The 21,425-nt window shown below is 50.2% G+C and overlaps 1 protein-coding gene across 1 annotated transcript; it reads right to left on the bottom strand.

The window, feature by feature from the left end:
• Positions 1–2,588: 2,588 nt before the first annotated feature.
• On the bottom strand, positions 2,589–14,701 carry TRIB3 (tribbles pseudokinase 3). Its single transcript, XM_057701989.1, has 4 exons — positions 14,478–14,701; positions 8,908–9,198; positions 5,584–5,876; positions 2,589–3,909 (listed from the first exon to the last, which is right to left on the bottom strand). The coding sequence occupies exons 2-4, from the start codon at positions 9,196–9,198 to the stop codon at positions 3,420–3,422; spliced, it is 1,074 nt and encodes a 357-aa protein (XP_057557972.1). The 5' UTR covers positions 14,478–14,701; the 3' UTR covers positions 2,589–3,419.
• Between the last annotated feature and the right edge of the window lie 6,724 nt (positions 14,702–21,425).

Below are 21,425 nucleotides of genomic sequence, written 5' to 3'. Positions count from 1 at the left end.
ACCACCGCTATGTCACTTTTACACACACACCATTGGTCAGAGCTAGTCCTGTGACTGTAAAGGAAGCTAGGGCATGTCAGGGAGCGTGGGACTTATTGGTGACGCCTGTCTTTGCCACAAAGAACATTACCACAGATTATAATTAATTTCTTCATTTGTGTGGTTATCTGCTTAGCATCTGTCTCCTCTGTTAGACTGAAGTCCATGAGGGCAGGGCACCCATTGCATCGGTCTTGCATGGAGCCTGCCCTACCATTGGCATTAGAAATAGTTTTTGAATTGCTAGGTGAATGAATAATCAGTCAGTGTGGTATGATCTTTGGTGTTTAGCTCCCAAATGCAGATAAAATCCCCAATTAAATTTCTAACAGTCCTTCCGTCCCAGTAATATATAAAGTAATATATATGTATTACCTTTGATATTGTAAAACTCTTACACCGTGAACATTCAATGAATACAAACAGAACACGAAAGTCCCCACTAATTGCAGCCAGGGGTGTGGTTACAAGCATTGCTTGGTGAGAGTGGATTTGCTTTTTTTTGGATTTGCATTTTTATGTGACTGTTTTGTTTTTAATATTTATTTATTTATTTATTTGGCTGCACCAGGTCTTAGCTGCAGCATCTGGGATCTTTAGTTGTGGCATGAGAATTCTTAATTGCAACATGTGGGATCTAGTTCCCTGACCAGGGATCAGACCTGGGCCCCCTACCTTGGGAGTGCAGAGTGTTAGCCACTAGACCACCAGGGAAGTCCCTTATGTGACAGTTTTCATGTGGCTGCCTCAGAGTGGCCTTGGTAAAATTTCTGGCTTCAAGGCAAAACCAAGTGAGTTGTTCTCTCTGTTGTGTGGTTTTGCATGAGGCCTTTGCTCTCTCTAAACCTCATTTTTGAGGAATTCCCTGGCCGTCCAGTGGTTAGGACTCAATACTTTCACTGCCGAGGGCCCAGGTTCAGTCCCTGGTCAGGGAACTAAGATCCCACAAGCCATGCAGTGTGGCCAATAAATAAATAAATAAATAAATAAATAAACAAACCTCATTTTTTCTTATCTGTGAAATGACAAGAGCAAATGCCTCATAGGGTTGTCGTGAGGCATAGATGAGTCTCTCTGTGTAATGTAGATAAAGACCTGCCACTTGGCAGCCCTGTTTTATATAAGCTGTCCTCCCTTGCCCTTGCTCCACAGGCACCAGGGAAGACACAGCTTGAGAGGGAGCTGGGGCAGGGTCTACTGGAGGGTCGGGGGAAAGGGTGAAAGTTGGGGGCTGCTCCATGAGACCCTAGACACATCTGGGCCCTGTTTTGGGTGATGCTGGGTGCACAGAGAGGAGACTGAGTTGTCCCTGTCTGTATTAGTTAGCATTTGCTGTGTAACAAAGCACCCTAAAACTTAATGGCTTAGAACATTGATCATTTTATTTAGCCCATGATCCTGTGGGTCAGCTGGGGAATTCTTCTGGTCTGAGTCAGCCTAACTGAACTCTGCATTCGCAGTCAGCTGGAGAGTCAGCTGGTGGCTGGGTGATCTAGGATAGCCTCCTTCACCTATCTGCAGTTAGCAGGCTATTGACCGAGCTACCGCAGTTCTCTTCCTTGTGCTTTCTCCCATTACTTCCTCCCTCTCAGAATTTTATTTTGTTCAGGTGTCAGGACCCCACCCTCCCAACCCCCAACATGTAGCATGAGCTTCAGGGAGGCTGCTCCCACTTACAGCTGGAGAATTGGCATGATTAATTAACATAACTGCATTTTCCTTGCTGGTGATGGGTCAAGAGAGGGTATGTAGCCCAGTTCTGACCAATGAGATATGTGGTGGAGTCTGTTAGGAGTGCTCCCAGGAAAGCTTTCCCCATCCCACAGAACAGCTATAGAGAGAACAACTAAGTCTGACTGAGGACTTGTGATGCCAGGCACTGTTTATTCTAAGTGCTTTAGAAAAAATAACCCATTCAACTCTCTTGAGTTAGGTAATGTTATCCCTCATTTAACAGATTAAGAATCTGAGGCATAGAGTGGTTAAGAAACTTGCCCAGAATCAAACAGCTAGTGAGTGTTGGAGTCAGGATTTAATTCCAGGCAGCCTGACTCCAGAGTACTGAGTTCTCAAGTACTACCATGCCACCCTCCTTCTTCCTCTGATCATGGATCTCCCTTATGTGACACCTGGGACTGCTGTAGCCATTGTGCCACCAGTTACCTGGGACAAAAGAACAAAGAGACAGAGTCAGCCTAGGCAGCCAGGGTCCTTGCTAATAGCTCTGAGAGCTGAATCAACCAGCCCTGAGGCCCACTCCCTGCCTGTTGACTTCTTGCTTTGTGTGAAATACGTTTTCTTCTTTTTCAAGCCACTTTGACTCATGGTTTCAGTTACTTGCAGCCAAAAGGTACCTTGAGACACCAAGACATCCAGAAGGAACAGAGAGAATGAGGGAAGACCCACTGGATCTTCTGTTCTCATGAACCACTTAGCTGAGATGGAGACACAAGGCCTCTGGCCTTTCACTCTGGGGCTGGTTTGGAGGCAGGGAAAACTCATAAGAGATGGGGAGAAGATGGACAAAATATCCAGGAGAAATGACAGTTTTTCATAATTCCTTTATTAGGCACAAGATAAAAATATATACTGATGGCATCCAAAACCCTTAGTGTTGATGTAGGGTCCTGGATCCCAAATGTCCCCAGAACAAGGCTTGGACTTTTCCAGGAGGCCAGGGGACAGAACCTTCCTGATTCTGGCCCCCAACTCTGGTGCTCAGGTCAGGAGCGGGCCACTGAAGTGGACAGGCCTGGTCCCTCACACCGAACCACTCTTTGAGTTAGATAAGGACCAGCCTCACCATTTGCCCTCTTGATCTTCCAGCCCAAAACCTTGGCTCAGGCCGGATGGAGAAGCCCTTGACCATGAGGACAGAGCCGCTGGGAGCACAATGCCCAGCATGGTCTGGGCTCTCGGGCCCCGAGTTACAGGGGAGAGGCCTGGAGCCTTTGGCACAGGGATGCTTCCCTTTCTCTGAAAAGGTGCAAGATTCAAAGGCAACTGGGTTGTTTGTGAAAGGGACTGTCCCATGTCAGAGGTGCCTGGCATCAGCATGAATGGATGCCAACACCTGCAGTGTGGGTGCTCTGTGTAGACACTGACCTGTGGGCATGGAAAGTGCTGTCAACTCCGTGAGCAGGACTTTTGTCTCTGTTATTCACTGCTGTGTTCCCAGCACAGTGAGCTCCCGAGGACAACTTGGTGAGGCATGAGCTCACACGCACAGGTGTGTGTGTCCAGCACGCTCCACACAACCTCTTACTCTCTCCCTTCCAGAAGGCACTTAAGGTTTGGCTCAGTTCAAAGAAGCAGGCGAGAGCATGGAGATACTGCAGACTTAACTCGCAGTCTGAGGCTGAGAGTCCAGTAGGGTGGCATTAGCCATAGAGACCCACATCTCTTTCTCCCTCCTCCTCCACCTCCTCTAGCCCAGGCCCTTCGGGAACCACCTGGTCAGCCTCGCAGAGGCGGGATCTCGAGGAGGGTGTAGGGATCACATTCTCCCGCAGCCAAGGGTGCAACAGGATGCCCGAGGCCGTGAGCCGCTCAGTCGGCTCCCTTCGGAGAAGGCAGCGGACCAGGCAGCGGGCAGGGACTGAGAGACCCTCGGGCAGGGCAAAGGCCCCACGGCGGATCTTGCCAAAGAGCAGGACAGGCTCTGAGTCCTGGAAGGGGTAGTGGCCGGCCAGCATGGTGAAGAGCGCCACACCCAGGCTCCAGACATCTGCTGCCTTGCCCGAGTAGGATGCCCGGGAACTGAGGATCTCGGGACCCACGTAGGCTGGGCATGCGTGCTTGTCCCACAGGGAGTCATCAGGCCCAGTCAGCACACAGGCGTCCTCCAGATTCTCCAGCGCCAGCTTCGTTCTGCACAGGGGGAGTGATGGGGCGGGTTAACTAGTGGGACCCCCATACTACCACCCCACATTGTCACCCTTAGTGGCACCCATTTCCCAAGTGCCTGCTGGCGTTTGCCAGACATGAGCCAGTCCTGTGAGGCTGGATGATTGATTCTATTTTACAGATGAGGCAGGCTAGGCTCAGAGAGGTTAAGTCATTTCTCAAGGTCACAGAGCAATTAAATTAGAACTAGGACTCTACGAGGAACACATTTCCCAATTGTCTCTGAGGCAGGGGCAGGATGGCATACTGAGAGGCTCAGGGCATTAAGCCTCTCTTAAACCAGATGCTAACTTAGAGTCTAGGCAGGTAACAAAATAATAGGAAGTGGGCACTATGCCAGCCATCTCTGCACAAACCCTACCTAAAAAGGGCACCACTAACAACATTACCATCAGTATTTGGAGGGTCCACTGCGTACCTGACCCTGAGCTAAGCTTGTACCTGGTGCATCTCATTTCACCCTCATACAACCAATGAGAAAGATGCCATTTTGCAGCCACGGGGAGCAGGGCTGGGACTGAACCCTGGTTCTCTCCTGCCCAGAGCCAGTGCTATGAGCTGCTCACATGGTTCCCGAGATGGCTCCATGGTCCCCTTTTTCCACAAGAGAAGCCAGAAATCATATTTTAATGAAAAAAAAAATCCCAGTTTTTAAAAAGTTGGCAACCAATTTCAATGAAAGACACAAACAGGTATGTGGGGCAAAAAAAAAAGTGTGTATAGACCACCATTTGCAACTTCTGCTTTAAAGAACTCCCACAGAGTGCTCTAGACTACTTTAATAGGAAGCATACTATTACCACTGCTATTAATCTTACTCCTATGGCACCACTTCCTGGGTGCCTGCCTGAAAAGGCTCACCAGTCCTGTGAAGCACTGCACAGGGGGTGGGTGGAAGTGTCAGCATTACTGGCCCATTTTACAGATGAAGAAGTCAAGTTTCAGGCAGGTAAAGCCATTGCTCAAGGCCAAACTGCAAGTTAAAAAGTAGAACCAGAATTTGAACCCAGGTCTGTCTGATTCCACCATCCCTCTTCTACTGATGGTGTTTCTCAAGCTGTTGCCTTGAAAGGTGAAGAAGCACTTTTCTCACTCCTGGAGGTCTAGGGGTGTTGTACTCACCCTAAGCTCAAAATGATCTGAAGCTATGTATTAGCTTAAAAATCATTATAAAATTTACATTCTACTTCTCACTAAAAGTATGTTCATTTTAGTATAAAATGTAAAAGGAAATAGAAAACCACCCTTAGGCAAACATCTTCAGAATAAATGCTACAGGCAGAATGGATAGCCGGTGAAATTAGTGGGCAAAAGTTTGAGGAGAAACAGGATACTTAACATGCAGAGCCTCAAAGAACTCAAAGTACTGATTAACTACAAGGTGTTGCCCAAGGTATTTATTAATTACAAAGGGTAAATTAGAAACCTTGCAGTGGAGAAACTTGGCAGAGGCCACCTTAACCAAAGATTGAGGTTGACATCACAGTAATCCGTATCAGCAGCCTGTAGCTCCTGATAGGACGGGCCGAGAAGGCCCTATGGTTTTGCGGTATTCTTGCCAAAAATGCATAACCTCGATCTGCGACCAGAACATCAGTCAAGGCCAGACTGAGGGGCCCTCTCCGTGGCCGCACTCACCTCTCCGGGTCGGTAAAGACGAAGCGCCGCAGCTTGAGGTCGCGCAGGACGAGCCCGTGCTGGTGGCAGTGCGCCAGGGCGGTGGCCATCTGGCGGAAGAGCGCCGCGGCCTCGGGCTCCGGGAGGCGACGCCGGCGGCGCACCAGGCTGTGCATGTCCCCATGCGGCCGCGGGAAGAAGGCGTAGAGGTGCTGCGTGCCCCTCAGGACCTCTGCCGGCCGGGCCACGTGGCCGTGGCGGGGCAGCCGCGAGTAGGGCTCCAGCACCGCCAGGGCCTCGCAGGCCGGGTACACCTGTGGGCGAAGCACGGTGTGAACACGGGTGGGGACCCCGTGGGGTCCAGGCCGGCCTTGGAGCCGATCACAGCCAACCCTTTAAACACTACTGCGTGCTGGGCCCTGTGCCCGAGTGCTTCAGTGGCACGTGATTCAATCCTGACCAAGCAGAGGGCCACACGGCCAGCAAGGGGCAGAGCTGGGATTTGAATCCCTGTTCTCCATCATCTGTGCTCTTAGCTGCTAGCTCATATGGCGGTAAACTTCAGATAATAAAAAAACAACAGGTAACTCGAACAAAAATAAGCACCCCCCCCCCCCCCCCCCGCCCTCAAACAGGGGGAATCCAGAAGAGCAGATAATACAGAAGTAACTTTATGTACATCATCACATCATGGCTACCATTTTCTAGGACTCACTGCCCACCCACCCTTTCCTTCATTCCCTGAGCAGGCATTGAATACCTACCTGTACCAGTCACTGGGTCTGAAGCTTGACTGACAGCTGTGGTCCCTGCCCCCCCAGTGCCCACAGCCCAATACATGAGACAGTAAACAGGCCAAAAAACTAAATACTTACAAATTCTGATAAGCATTGCAAAGGAATGCTGGAATAAAGAGTATTTGGGCAGGGGGCACCTATTTTAGAAAGTGTCGTTCAGAAGGGACTCTGAGGAAGTGACCTGAATGACTGAGATGCCAAAGGGATAAGCCTTCTGGGTGGGAGGTATAGGCAGTGCAAAGGCCCTGAGGCAGGAAAGAACCTGGGTTGCTCTAGAAACCCAGCCAAAGGTCTGAATGGCTGGAATGGGGGTGGGGGAGGAAGGTGGGGCCTGTGGTGAGAGTGGGGAGGTTGTGAGGAAAGATGCCAGGGACTTTATGGACATTAGATGCAAACTTTGCCATAGTCCTGAAAGGATGCTCAAGGGAAGGTGACTTGGAAGCCACACAGCTAATCAGTGGCAGAGCGGTCTACTAACTTTGGTTTATCTGCCTTTAAACCCTTGGCTTGTTATTTTGTCTATGACAAAATAAATAAAGCATATACATATTTAATCCATGAAAAAATGTAACTACATGTCTCAAAACAAAACAATTGGGGTGGCTTGGAGGAAATAACCCAAAAATGGAGACCTTCTGAAAAGTCAGGGCAAGTGCATCCCTGCCTCTGAGCATTGCACTTGCTTTTCCTGCCACCTGAATATTCTCCTCTAGGTACCCACAGGGCTGACTCCCCCAGTGCAAGTCACTGCTCAAAGTCACTTCTTCAGAGAGGTCTTTTTGGTCTTCTCAGCTAAGAGCACCTGCATCCCCTCCCCTCCCCAGTCCCCTTTCTCCCAGCTCCTAGTTTTCTCCATAGCAATTAAGATCACCTGACATATGTTTTACTTATTCACCCCCAGCATGAACTGTGGGGGCAGAGCTTGGTCTATTTTTGAGCTACAGTGTGGTACATGGTACATGATACATGATGTGTACAAGTGCTCACTGAGAGTTTGTTGAATTAATGACTAAGGTGATAGTCTAGGAAGACAGGAGGTTGATCTTTCCACACACTGAGCAGAAAAGCCTAGGCAATGTGGAAATGGCCGGCTAGCCGCCACAGTTCACGCTGGGTGTAGGGACAGGCACATCCCACTAGATTTCCCTAAATGTTCCTAAATATCTGGGGCCACATGAAAGCATGGCGCTTCTGGCTCTAGCTCACCGTGGTCATTCCTTTCAGTATGGACCTCCCCCCTCAGGGGGAACAGAAGAAATCTGTGATGCTGCAGGAAGGGATCCTTAGAACATCTGGGGTAACCCTGGGGACCTGCATCAGGCAACCCAGAGCCCAGGTAAAGCTGGTGTCTGATGTTCACATCTGGCCCCTGCCCACTGCACCCTGATCAGCAGAAGCTGGAGCTCTGCTCCTGCTCCCAGTTGGAAGGAGGCTTCAGTCCTTCTGCCTCTCTGTGCCTTCCCAAGGGGACTCGGATCCCTTCTGCACCTCTCTATGTACCTGGGTCGCCCTATCCTCCTCACCCCTGCCCACCAGAGCAAGCCTGCCCTGCTTGTATCTGAACTGCCTGTCCTAGCACGGGGCCCACAGCTTTCTGAGCCTCTATCTATAGAATGGGCCCAATGATAGTAACTACCTCACAGACTGTGTGAAGATTAGAGGAGATGATGCAGACTAGACAATCACTATAGTACGTGGTGCACAGTAAACACCTACAATATGCTTTCTCTTCTCTGTCCTCGTGGGCTGAGACCTGGCAGTAACCTGTAGGGATCACCTGGCGCTGCCTGTTTCCCGAATTCTGCCAAGAACTCTGATTTCTGCCAGGAACCCTGGACCTTGCCCTTGGATCCAGGTCGGATGCCATGTGGCTTCATGCATGGCCCTTCTCCTCTCTTGACCTCAATCTTCCCATCTGTAAAATGGCCCCCAGTAGGCCCAATGACCTCCAGGGTCCCAGGAGTTCTTATGCCTACTGTATCTCATCCTTTCCTTGTGCAAATACCTTCAATGGCTCCCCAAGGCCTAGTGGGGGCTTCTTCCTAATGCTTTCACAACCAGTAGCTGCCAGTTGTCATCTGCTGGCCCTGTCTGCACCCCCTCTCCATTTTGGCCATAATGAAGTCCTTTTAATTCTCTGAAGTGCCCTGCTGTCACTCCTCTAGGCCTCTGCACAGCTGTTTCCCCTGCCAGGAACTCCCTTCTCCCATTTCTCCCTCACTGACTCCTACTCAGCATTTTCTGACTCTGCCCTAGAATATACTAGAGGCTTCTCTGTGCTTTCATGGCCCCTAAGCGCTACCCCAGCAACATGTATCACATGGGGCCTAAGCTGTGAATTCCCCTAGGGCTAGGACCATCTGGTTTACCTCTCTGGTTTCAGCCCAGCCTGGGGCTTGACAGAGAGCTGAGGATTCACTGATTGCTTCCCCAGTAAACACAGAACTAAATTCATCTAAGGGCCCCTCACCCCAGCAATCCTTTGGAACCAAGGCCCTTTCCCCAGCCCCTGGTGATGCTCATGGAGAGTGGACCCTGGGGCACGTACCTTGCAGATGTACTCCGTGCCTGTGGGGCAGTGCAGGGCGCGGTAGCTCCGGCTGCCATCCTCAGGCTCCAGGAGAACATAGGGTCCAAGCCTGGAGGCAACGGTCACAGCAGGGGTGTGGACGGGAGCAGGGGGTGGGCTCAGGAGCAGTGGGCGGGAGGGCAGCCTGGGCTGAGGCCCACTTCGAGCTTGTTTCCGGCTGGGACACTCAGTGTCTAGGTCATCCTCCAACTCCAACCGCTTCTTCCCGGAGAGAGCACCCTTAGCAACAGCCAGAGGAGTGGCTCGCATCTACAAAGACGGGGAGAAAGGCACTAAAGTAAGGCTGCTGATGGCCCCTCTCTTTCTCTGCTGGTTGGAGGATACACTGACACAGCCTTTACGAAGGGTGACTTGGTGGTGTGAGTTAAATGGACAAATGCATATACCTTCGACTAGGTGCCCCACTTCTGAGAGTTTATCCTCCAATTAAAATGCTCACCCAATGTGGAGAAAAGGAAATGCTCTTGCACTGTCGGTGGGAATGTAAATTGATACAGCCACTATGGAAAATAGTATGGAGGTTCCTTGCAAAACTAAAAATAGAGTTACCATATGACCCAGCAATCCCACTATTGGGCATATACCCGGAGAACACCATAATTCAAAATGACACATGCACTCCAATGTTCATTACAGCACTATTTACAATAGCCAGGACATGGAAGCAACCTAAATGTCCATCAACAGATGAATGGATAAAAAAGATGTGGTACATATATACAAGGGAATATTACTCAGCTGTAAAAAAGGAATGAAACTGGGCCATTTGTAGAGACATGGATGGACCTAGAGACTGTCATACAGAGTGAAGTGAGTCAGAAAGAGAAAAATATCGTATATAACACATATATGCGGAATATAGAAAAGTGGTACAAATCAACCTGTTTGCAAGGCAGAAATAGAGACACAGATGTAAAGAACAAACATAAGGACACCAAGTGGGGAAAGCAGGGAGGGTTGGGGGGGAATGAACTGGGAGATTGGGACTGCCATGTATACATTACTAATAAGAAAAAAATACCAAGTTGTACACTCTAAATATATGCAGTTTATTGTATGTTAACTATCTCAATGAAAGTTCTTAAAAAAAAAATGCTCACCCCAAAATTAAATATGTGAAAGGCTGCTCATCAGAGCCTTGTGTCTAACAGCAAAAAGCAGAACACTCCCCCAAATGTCTAGCAGTAGGAGGCTGGTTAAAATATCCGGGTACAGGGACTTCCCTGGTGGTCCAGTGGTTAAGACTTCGCTTTCCAATACAGAGGGTGCGGGTTCAGTCCCTGGTTGGGGAGCTAAGATTCCACATGCCTTGTGGCCAAGATAAAACATAAAACAGAAGCAATATTGTAACAAATTCACTAAAAACTTTAAAAAATTGTCCACATCGAAACAAACAAACAAAAAACTTAAAAAAATCATGGTACAGCCACACAGTGGAACACTATACAGCTCTGAAAAAAGACCAGGAACTCTACATGCTAATGCAATGTTGCAAGTACAAAGTTATCCCTACAGCCCATATGATAGAAACAATTAAATGTCCATCATTAGGGTACTGGTTAAACACATTATATTTAACCATATGCGGAACAGTTATAGCCATTTAAAAGACTGAGGAGGGACCTCCCTGGTGATCCAGTGGTTAAGAATCCAGCTTCCAGTGCGGGGCACATGGGTTTGATCCCTGGTCAGGGAACTGGGATCCCACATGCTGCCACACAACTAAGGCCACACTCCAAAGAAGACCCGGAGCAGCCAAAAAAAAAACTGAGGAAAATGTGCTCATTGGAAAGGTCTCCAGAGTGAACTGTTAAGTGAAAAAAAAAAGTACAGTGGAAAGATGGACTTGATGGTTGGGTATAGGGAAGAAGAGAGACTTTGTACTGTATCTGTTGAGTGCTGTAGTACAGGCAGCTATTACCTGTGTAAGGGAGGGAGGGATGGAAGGAGGGAGAGGAAGAGTATGGATGATGAAGGATGATGAATGAATGAAGTGTATACTGAATGTACATATGAATGGATGCTCTGGAATGAATATACATATTGTCAAATGAACAAAGCTAGCTGCTGAACAATATACCCAAGATGATCTCATTTATGTAAAAAACCCTACCAGCAAGTAATGTGATGTATCTCCATATTTGTATACGTAGGTGTGTAAATGCACAGGAAAAGGTCTGGAAAGACCCAGGCTAAATTGGCCACAGTGGCTTCTGGCCTCCTGGGAGACTCCAGGAGAGGAAGGAATTTGGTAGGGAGGCAAGGGAATTTTCAATTTCAATATTTTAAAATAAAGAGCCCACGTTCATTTAGTGCTTGAGTATTTCAAAACAGATGGAGTGTATTTCTTTTTTCAAATATGAACTTTGTCTGTGATTGCCTGATGGCCCAAGAGCTACCAGAATCACAGGACCTACATGCAGAGTTAGTCTACCAGCCAACTCAGTTTTACCATCAGGTGAGAATGAGGCAGGGAGGGGAGGTCTGTCAAAGCCCCAAGATTCACTCATTGAACTGCAGAGGAAGCATCCCCCCCTTCGCCCCCTGGCACAGCTGTGTCACTGTGTGTCTGGTGGGTGGAGGACAGGGCAATGGCATGTCAGGGCGGAAAGGTTCTCTCCAGGACCTGTCTGCCCACCCATCCAGGCTCCAGATGAGGAACAAGGAGGCCTAGGTATGAGGTGTTAGAGGGAAATAGACTTCAGCCAAGTAAAGACCTTCCCAACCGTCCCCGGCAGGATTAGGGGGGAACATCACTCAGTTCTTGGACTGAGGCCCACCTCTCCAATCATGCTGCTCCCAAATGCATGAGCTGCCTTGGGAGGGAGGGAGCCCCCATCTTGAATGCAAGCCCATAATTCCCTCTTGGCAAGAATGCAGTAGGGGGTGGCTGTAGTCAGATATTCCCTGGATCTCCTTCTGGCTCAGACCCTTCCTGGCTGGATAGCCCTAGGCAAATTCTTCAAATTTCCTAAGCCTCCATTCCCCCATCTGTGAAATGGGAACAAGATGCAAAGCCCATAGGATTTTTTTTTTCAAAAAGCAACTTTGTTAAAGTATGGTTTACATACAATAAACTGTATTTAAAGTGTGCAGTTCGATGACTTTTGATATATGTGGTGAAATCACTACCACAACCACGATACAAAGCACTTCCCATTACCTGAAGTATTTTTTCATACCCTCTTGCAGTTCATCCTTCCCTTCACCCTGGCCCCCCACAACCACTGATTTGTTTTCTGTCACTATAGATTAGTTTGTGTTTTCTACTGGAAATGAGTTTCTAATGGGTTTCTCTGATCTTTTGAGATTCATCTGTGTTATGTATATTAGTAGTTTGTTACTTTTTATTTTTTTATTTTTTTTTTAAATTTATTTATTTATTTTATTTATTTATTGGCTGTGTTGGGTCTTTGTTGCTGCACACGGGCTTTCCCTAGTTGCTGTGAGCGAGGGCTACTCTTCATTGAGGTGCGTGGGCTCCTCATTGTAGTGGCTTCTCCTGTTGTGGAGCACAGGCCCTAGGCGCATGAGCTTCAGTGGTTGCGGCACACAGGCTCAACAGTTGTGGCTCACGGGCTCTAGAGTGCAGGCTCAATAGTTGTGGTGCACAGGCTTAGTTGCTCTGTGGCATGTGGAATCTTCCCAGAGCAGGGCTCGAACCCGTGTCCCCTGCATTGGCAGGCGGACTCTTAACCACTGCGCCATCTAGGAAGTCCCTGTTACTTTTTATTGCCGAATAGTATTCCACTGTATGGATGTACCATATTTTGCTTATGCATTCTGTCTGTTTGCCAGTACTACACAGTTTTGATTACTGTAGCACAGCCCATAGGATTTTTGATGATGAAGTGAAAATACAAATAAATTAACATGGCCCTGTTGCAGGCCAGGGGTCAGGAAATGGTCACTACTGTTGGCCTATTACATTACTATTATTATTACTATTACTATTATTATTATTATTATTATTATTATTATTATTATTATTCACAGCTGAAGATGCTGAATGCTGCCTTGGGAGCCTCAGAAACTTCCCCAGAGATGAGGCTAGACTGACACTCCTTACTGCACTGGCTATTCGGAGATTAAAGCAAGATGATCCCTGGCTGTGGGGATGCATTGCTCCCTGCAAAGCCTGAGACTCCCTGGGGTGGCCCTCCCCTTGGCCACGTTAGCACCTCAGGCTGCTCATGCCCTATGGGGCTTAGAGCCTGGTCAGGCCTGGGATGAGCTCCATTGGACAGATGGGGTAACTGAATCTATAGAGGAACAAGTGAATTTGCGGGCCACAGGGTTAGATTAGAATTTCTGCGGTAGGTGGGAGGCAGCCCCTAATTTCTACCTCTTGCTGTTCCCTGACACTCCCGGGAGGGGAGGGGGAGAGGTGGAATAAGGGCGGGTCAAACCAAACACACATACACAACCCAGGGCAGATAGGTGTACACATGCCCCTCCAAAACACACTCTGTCCAAGCCAGCCAGCCAAGGTACACATGCAGGGAAGAGAGGGGCACCCACATCATTAAGTGACACACACCGCCCTCCACCCACCAGCGTGCACGCACACACACACAGAGCTCTCCCAACTATCATACTGGCGACCGCAGCATGCACACCAGTAAGGCCACACGCTCAGTCTGACCCCCCACGCCTCCACCGCGAAGGCAGTGGGCGGCCTCGCCCAGCCCTCGGCAGCCGGGCCGGGAAGCCGTGGGAGCGGAAGCGGCGGAGGGGCAGGGGTCCAGAGGCAGAAGGTTCAGCGGAAACCGAGGGGCGGCGGGGGACTGGGAGGGGATGGGCATAGGGAAGGAGGCTGGGCCCGGGGCTGGGATAAGAGGCCTCGGCCCCACACCGCAGAATCAACAGGTACAACACACAGAGTCGGCAGGAACAGCACACACGCGCATCCTACAGCTGGAGAACCGGTAGCCGCCAGGCCCGGCACACCTGCGACCCACGCCCGCGCGCCGCATCTCGGCTGCCCTTGACCCTGCGCCCGCCGCGCCCACGGGCACCCCAGTCCGTCCCCGCAAGACCAGCACCTGCCGCCCGGTGCCCAGCCCTCCGCTCAGTTCGCACGGTCGCCAGAGACACAGCCCCACCAGGACCCCACTGGCCCACGCGGACCCCAGCAGATCCGCACGGACACATCCCACAGGTACACAGCCCCCCACCCCCACCCCCCGGCCCCAAGTGACCCCACAGACCTCCCCGCACCCAACCACACAACTCTCCTGCCCGCCCCACACACATAAACGGGGACACCGCACACCCTCCGCCCCGGGGACACGCTGCCACGCCCCGTGGGTGCGCACCCTGCAGCCGGCCCGATCGGCCACACTCGGCGACCCCACGCCCTGCGGGGCCGCGTCACCTGGACCCGGCGGGAACACTCAGCCCAGGTCGCTCCCCGGACGGCGGGTTTCCTTAAAAGTTGGGTGTGTGTGTGTGTGACACGCGGCAACCCCAGCCGCCTCGAGGCTCCCGGCCGCCCCTCTGTGCCGCCGCCCGCCCCCGCCGGGTACCTTGCCCTCGCGCGCGGTGGGGTCCCGGCGCCGGCCAAGCTCAGAGTCGCGAGGCACCCCCGGGTGGCCCGCACTGCTCCGCCGTAGCTGAGCTCGGCTCCGGGTGGAGCTCTGGCCTCGGTCCCCAGCAGCCAGACGCGTGCGGAGCCGCCCGCTTCCGCTGCGAGTGTCTCGGGGGCGCCGAGCGCCGGGCTCCAACTCCGGCCAGGGTGATGTAAACCTGAGCTAATCAGCCACCGCCTGATGCCCTCAGGCCCGGGATTGCACCATCCCCTGAGCCCCGCCCCTCGGGGGGGTCACCTCCGGGCCCGCCCCGCCCCGCCCCTCCCGTGCGGTCCGCCTGCAGTCCAGGAACCCCCTCCCGGCCCTCTAGGGGTGTCTTGTTTCCAGCGCCCCCCGCACCCCCGCCCCTCCGGCCCCGCGCTCTGAGATTGAAAGTGATACCAGCGGCTGCCTCTCCTTATTACCTTGGAAAAAGCATTTTGCTTTTCTGAGTCTCAGTTTTCCCACCTGTGAAATGGAAGAACATCCTTCTTTCTCTGGATGGGGCAGAGGAGAAAAAGAGCAAACTGTGACAGTTTCCTGGGTGCTCCCCTGGTAATAAAGCACTTTCCCATCATTGCTTTATTAAACGTTTAGGAGAACCCTGGGCAGGCAAGACGGTCCATTCTCCCCATTCTACTAAGGGGCAGCCTGCGGCCCAGCTATGGGAAAGCAACCCAGGAGCTTTGCAGAGACCGCAAACTTAGGAGCCGACTTTGGGCTCAACAGAACCATTGTGGTGTCCTGGGGAGGCCTGGAGTCTGGTGGGCTTCAAAGCACTCATTTGATAGAGGCAGTGCAGCCTGGTAGTTAAGAGCAAGTACCCTGGAACCAGCCTTCCTAAATGTGCCCAGACGCTAACTCTTCCCAGACCAACTGTGCTATGTCAGGAAGTGGATTAAATAAGTTAACACATGTTAAATGCTTAGAACTGTGTGGCACATGGTAGATGCTCAGTGAACAGAGCGGAGACAGTAGAGGCTCAGACAGGAATGGCACCTGTAACAGGACTTGCACCCCAGGCGTGGGAAGCCCTGGTGCCACTTGCTGTTTGATGAAGCATCCTTGTGCAGCCCCAGGGGTCCAATCCCTTTAAGGCCTTCATGTCTGAATCCACCAGTGTCAAAAAATAACTCTTCCAGGCAGAGGTTGATGGGAGGCAGGTGGAGTCACCTTTGTTTCCCTGGTTGCAGAACTCCAGGGACAGCTCACCTGTGTCTCAGAGCCTTCAGGACACACCAGGGGGTTCTGGGATCTTATTTAACCCTGGAGACTCCCATGCCTGAAGGGATGAATGAACTCATTTTCTACACCAGGACCTAGACTCAGTTGGACCCTCCCACAGCTGTAGGGGGTAAGGAACGGCTGGGATGTTGTTTTCCCAGCACCTCTCTGAAGCCAGACTGTGGCTGGGTTTGCTTATACATTCCTAACTTTGTTTCATGCTGTGTCAGACCCTATTCTAAGTGCTGGGAACTCAGCAGTGACAAGACTGACTCATCCCTGCCCTCACGGATCTTATAAATCAGTGGGGAGACAGACCATTCTCAGGAAAATAAAATCAATAAACCAAGATCATTTAAAATAGATTATGTGTCATGTATTTTCTTGAATAAATAGCATAGATTTGTTCTCTAACAGATATGACTGAGGGGTGGTTATTTCCAATAGTGCTCATCAGGAAGGTGATGTTTAAACTAAAACCTTAAAGAAGAGGATGGGTGAGGAGTACAAAGATATGAGAGGAGACAGAGGAAAAAGGAAGTGCATAGGCCCTGGGGCACTTAAGGAACTGTGAAATGGTCCATGTCACTTCTATTCTATAGATGAGTCAAGATGAGGGGCTTACCCAAGACCACCCAGCTTATTATATGAGGTGAATTTGAAATTTGAACCTGGGCTAGTTGACTCCAGTGCCCCCAATGTCCAGGGACATTTCACAATCTTTGCAACCTGGCAGCCTCCTCTAAGACTTGTGGGTATGGTCACTGGAGCTGTACCTTGGGCAGGGATGCCAGATTTGGGGACCTTATCACAGTTAAAGGTATCAAATCCCAATTCTCTAGACCAGCACTTTTTAATAGAACATAGCATGAACCAAATACGTAGTTTCAGACTTTCTAGTTATGCATTAAAGAATAAAAAGGTGACATTAATTTTAAGAATATAGTCTAATCCAATATACATAGCACATTATCATTTCAACAGATAGTAAAAAATTGTTAACGAGATAACCTAAATTTTTTCTCATAGTAATGTCTTAAAAACCTGGCATATGTTTCACACTTTGTTTGGATTCAAATCATCACGGAAGGTTAAATTGTCAGTGGTTAAAGTAAAATGGTCAGTGGTTAAAGTAAAATCGTCAGTGGTTAAACTAAGTTAAAGTATCAAAACAATTAAGTTGTGTTTAATGGAGAAAATGTTTTACCTGTTTTAAAATTAAAATTCAAAAAATGAAAAATTCAGTTCCTCAGTCACCCTAGTCACACATTAAATGGTCAATAGCCACCTGCAGCAAATGACTATCAAACTGAGTAGCACCACCCTAGACCAAGAATCCCTCACACAGAATCCAGGGGGTATGGCAAAGAAGTGAAGAGCCTGTTGGGTCTACAACAAAGACGCCAAATAGCCTTCAGCCTCAGTTTCCGCATCTATAAATTGGGGTTAATTATACCTTCCTTGCATTGTGGTCCTGAGGAGTAAATGCACTGAAGCATCCTTATGTCATAGTCGAACCACATTTTCTGGGTTCAAATCTTAGCACTCCCAAGTAGGGAGATTTTGGGTGAGTTACTTAAACTCAGTTAAACTCAGTTTAAGTAGCTGATGATAAACTCAGTTTCCTCATCTGTAAAATGGAGATTATAATAGTACCTACTTCATTGGTTTGTCATGAGGATTAAATGACAGTGTTTATCAAGTGCCTGGAATGTAAATGCTATATAAGCATTTGTTAAAAAGTGAGAAAATAAATAGTGACCAACATTCCCTCCTCAAATTAAATGCAAAAATGTGCACTTTCCTGAAGAGAGAATTTAGCTTTCATGAATTTCCTTCTCTCCAGGCTCAGAACATTCCTCTACCCAGATGCCTGAGACACGCAGGCTGCATTTCTATAGTTCTGAGGACCCTCAGCACGGCAAGCAGGAACTGAGGGAGGAGGGGAGATGGGGTCCATGGATTGCTGTGCTAGCAGCCACGCCTGCTTAACTTCCTCTCCACATAGGCGTAGCTGGTGCCTGCTATATGCCTGAAATTCTACCACTGGTGTCCTTAAAACGTTCATCTTTAGGTTTTTCCCCACAAAAGTGAAACGGTGGGCTTCCTTGGTGGCGCAGTGGTTAAGAATCCGCCTGCCAATGCAGAGGACGTGGGTTCAATCCCTGGGCTGTGAAGATCCCACATGCCTCAGGGCAACTAAACCTGTGTGCCACAACTACTGACCCTGTGCTCTAGAGCCCAAGAGCCACAACTGCTGAGCCCCTGTGCCACAGCTACTGGAGCCTGCACACCTAGAGTGTGTGCTCTGCAACAAGAGAAGCCACTGGCAATGAGAAACCCGTACACTGCAACAAAGAGTAGCCTCCGCTCACCACAACTAGAGAAAGCCCGAGCGCAGCAACGAAGACCCAACACACCCAAAAATTAAATAAATAAATAAATAAATAAGAAAATAAATCTTAAAAAAAAGAAAGTGAAATGGTGCCTTAGAAAGAGTTCTGGTTGTATTCCAGGTTTGGCTGAAGCCATTCACCCTGTGAGATTGTGGGCAAGTCTCCTCCTCTTTGGGAGCCTTAATTTTATGTGTAAAATAGGAAAGGAGTTGAATTAGGTCAGGGCTTTCCCAAATACATTACATACAGCAGTGGTAGGATGCCAGATGGTTTTAGGGTCTCAAGACTATTAAATACCATTGAATCATATTGTGATACACATATTTCCTTTTGATTTTCTTCCAGTTCCTGCAATTACTGGGGGAGAGAGTCTCATTTAACAGCATTTGTGTTTTTAACACCTCAGTGTTAATGGAAGGGAGAGCAGAGCTCAGCGAGAAACAGGATTTAGCTAGCATTTAAGAATTTTATTTTTCTTTCCTCCTATTTCATTTTACAGGACTTCCTTTTTATGGCAAATGATAGTGGCTTTCCATTTGAGGTCAGTGATTTAAATTTTCCCTTTTAGATGAATTTACCTAAGTTTTAAAAAATGAGCTGGTTGAAAGAAAAACATGAAGCTAATAATACAGATGGGTACATGGATTGGGCCAAACAATTTGGGAAAAATGGTAGGTGACTCAAGAGTTGCAGCTCTGGGCCTGTGCTCCTCTTGGGGAGTGTTTATTAAGAGATGGGGCACCTCCCCCTTCTCTGGGGTTTCCCAAGGGCTTGGCAGAAATCCCACAGCATCCGAATCTGGCTCAGGCTGGGCCCCAGGAAAGGCAGGAAGGCCAGTGCTTGGGCACAGCAACCAGGCCAGTGCTTGAGCACAGAAACGAGCCCAGTGGTGGCCCCGTGGCAGCCACGGCCATGCTGGGTGATCCAGCTCTGCCTCGGGGGCCTGGATTTTCTTCATGAGGAAGCTTATTCTTGTGCATGGATCCAGCATGGCCCTGTGTGGCTGCCTCCCTTACATCATCTTGTGACACCACAGACTTCCCCACCAAGTAGTTGTTTTCATCCCTGGAGGCAGATGAGGAAACTGGGGTTCAGAGAGGTGACATCACTGCCTAAGGGGGGGAGGTAGGTGGTGGGATTTGGAACCAGGTCTGGCTGAAAACCTGGGTGGTCTTTAGGAGCACCACCTCCTTGGCCTGTCGTAGTTCAATGACACTGAGCAGGTCACTTAGCTACTTTGAGACCCAGAGCCCTCATCTCTAAATAGAACTGAGGATAGATTCCTCCTGATAGGGTTACTGCACTCCTTATTGTTATGGGGAAGTATTGCTGGATTAAATGGAGAGTCATATGAGTTAATTACAGGTAAAGTGCTTAGCACAGTTCCTGGCACATGGTAAACACTTGATGATAAGTGATTGACATTATTTTCAGGGGGCCCAGTCTGCTCAAGCACATGCCCCTTGAGAGCTGAGCATCCCCCATGTGGCATGCCTAGGCTGTGCCCTCCGTCTGCTTTCTCATGTAATCCTGACCACACCTCTGTGAGCCAAGAGTGAATTCATGTCCATTTTATAAGTGAGGAAACTGGGTGTCAGAGAGAGGAAGTAACCTGCCCAGGATCAACACAGTAAGGCAGGGGTACTGAACCCGGGTCTGTATGGCTCCAAAGCCCATCTCGGTCCACTAACTCAGGAGCCTCCACAAGAATGATTGAAAGTCCCTGGGGAAGTCCCGTGCCCTCCTCAAGTGTGAGGGGTCCTCACCCCAAACTGTGGTGGGAGGAGCTGGAAACTCAGGAGAGAAAAGCTGGTTTCTGGGTCTGACCTTGCCTCTGAGAGTTGGGTGACCTTGGGCAGCCGCCAGCTCTGCTCTGAGCTCAGCCACATCATCACTGTTTGGTGTGTGCTGTGGACGGCGCTCTCTGGACTTCCAGGGATCCTGACTGCCTCCTTCACCTTCCGGCTGCGGGGAGGAGGGCGCCCCAGCTCCACCCCCTCCTGGTACTGGGCTCCTGCTGAACTGAGTTGCTGAGTCAACTGATCCCTGCCCTGCCTTCTTTCTGACCTGCCACCTGGTGTCCTGAAGTCACCAGGGCCAGGGAAGAAAAGGGATTATGTGTGTTCAATCCAGGCCACCAACGGGCCCTTCCCTTTCTGAGAAGAGCGTGTGGGGTGTGGGGTGGGGGGTGCGGAGGTGTTCAGCCAACAGCCAGTTGCATCAGAAAGCCTTGCGCAAGGCGCCCTCCTGGGCCAGGCACTGAGCCCTGCCCCACAGCCCTACCCCCCACCCCCACCCCCACCCTGTGCCCTGGGGTACCAGAGTGAGGATGGTTAGGCCTTGTCGGGGGCACGGAGCCAGGCTTGGCCCCTGGGGCGTGACCTAGGCAGGACCAGAGGATGGAGGGGAGGGTTTGGGGCAGGTTCTGCTCATCTGTCCGGGTGATGGAACATTAGCCTGGAAGATGCTCCTCAACCAGTCCAGGCCAGACCACCCACTCAGCCCCTCCCTGGAGAAAGAGGAGCCTAGGCCAATGCCCTGGACACACTGACTGAGCCCTGATCCTACTGGTCATAGACTGAGCCCTTCCCCTGACTGGGGACTCTGACTATACCCTGACCTGACCCTTCAGATGTAGCCTGAACCATGATCACTGCCCCTAGCCATGGCTAGATACTGACCCTGGTCCCAGGCTGAAAGCTGACTTGGTCTCCGATGGGGCACACCTTCTCCCATCTTGACCCCTGACCTAAATTCCAATGCCAGTTCCTGACTGAGGTACAGTCTTGCAGACAGACTCAGCTGTAATCCATTACCCTTGACCTCAGTCCCCAGATAAGCTCCAACTCTCACCTTAGGCCTGGTCAGAGATTCTCTCCTGGGAATCAAGAGCTGCACTCAGGCCCAGGCATCGAGAACTTGGCACCGGCCGGCCTGCCTTGTGGGCATCTTACCCCCTCCCTGGATGAGGATGGCCAAAGGGCTGGGTTGAACTGGGGGCCCCGTGGAGCTGTCCTCTGACCAGCTCAAGACTGTGACTCAGCAGAGTGGGGGCTGGATGTGGAGTCCGGCAGGGTGACTGCAGAGAGGCTGGGGCAGGTGCTGAGTCAGTGCGGGGAGAGAGGATGGCGTCTCTGAGGTTAGAGATACGGATGGGGTGTGGGGAGGCCCTGGGTCTGGAAACAGATGGTGCGCATGGCCGGCCGGAACCATTAAGATAAAGCATTTCAGCCCAAGTCCTAAACACCTCCATCTTCCCATTTATTGTCCATTTCTCCATTGTTTA

This window comes from Hippopotamus amphibius, chromosome 12 (assembly GCF_030028045.1).
Source record: "Hippopotamus amphibius kiboko isolate mHipAmp2 chromosome 12, mHipAmp2.hap2, whole genome shotgun sequence".
NCBI classification, from domain to species: domain Eukaryota; kingdom Metazoa; phylum Chordata; class Mammalia; order Artiodactyla; family Hippopotamidae; genus Hippopotamus; species Hippopotamus amphibius.
Note: the sequence above shows the minus strand (reverse complement) of the source record. Positions and strands in the feature narration are given on the sequence as shown.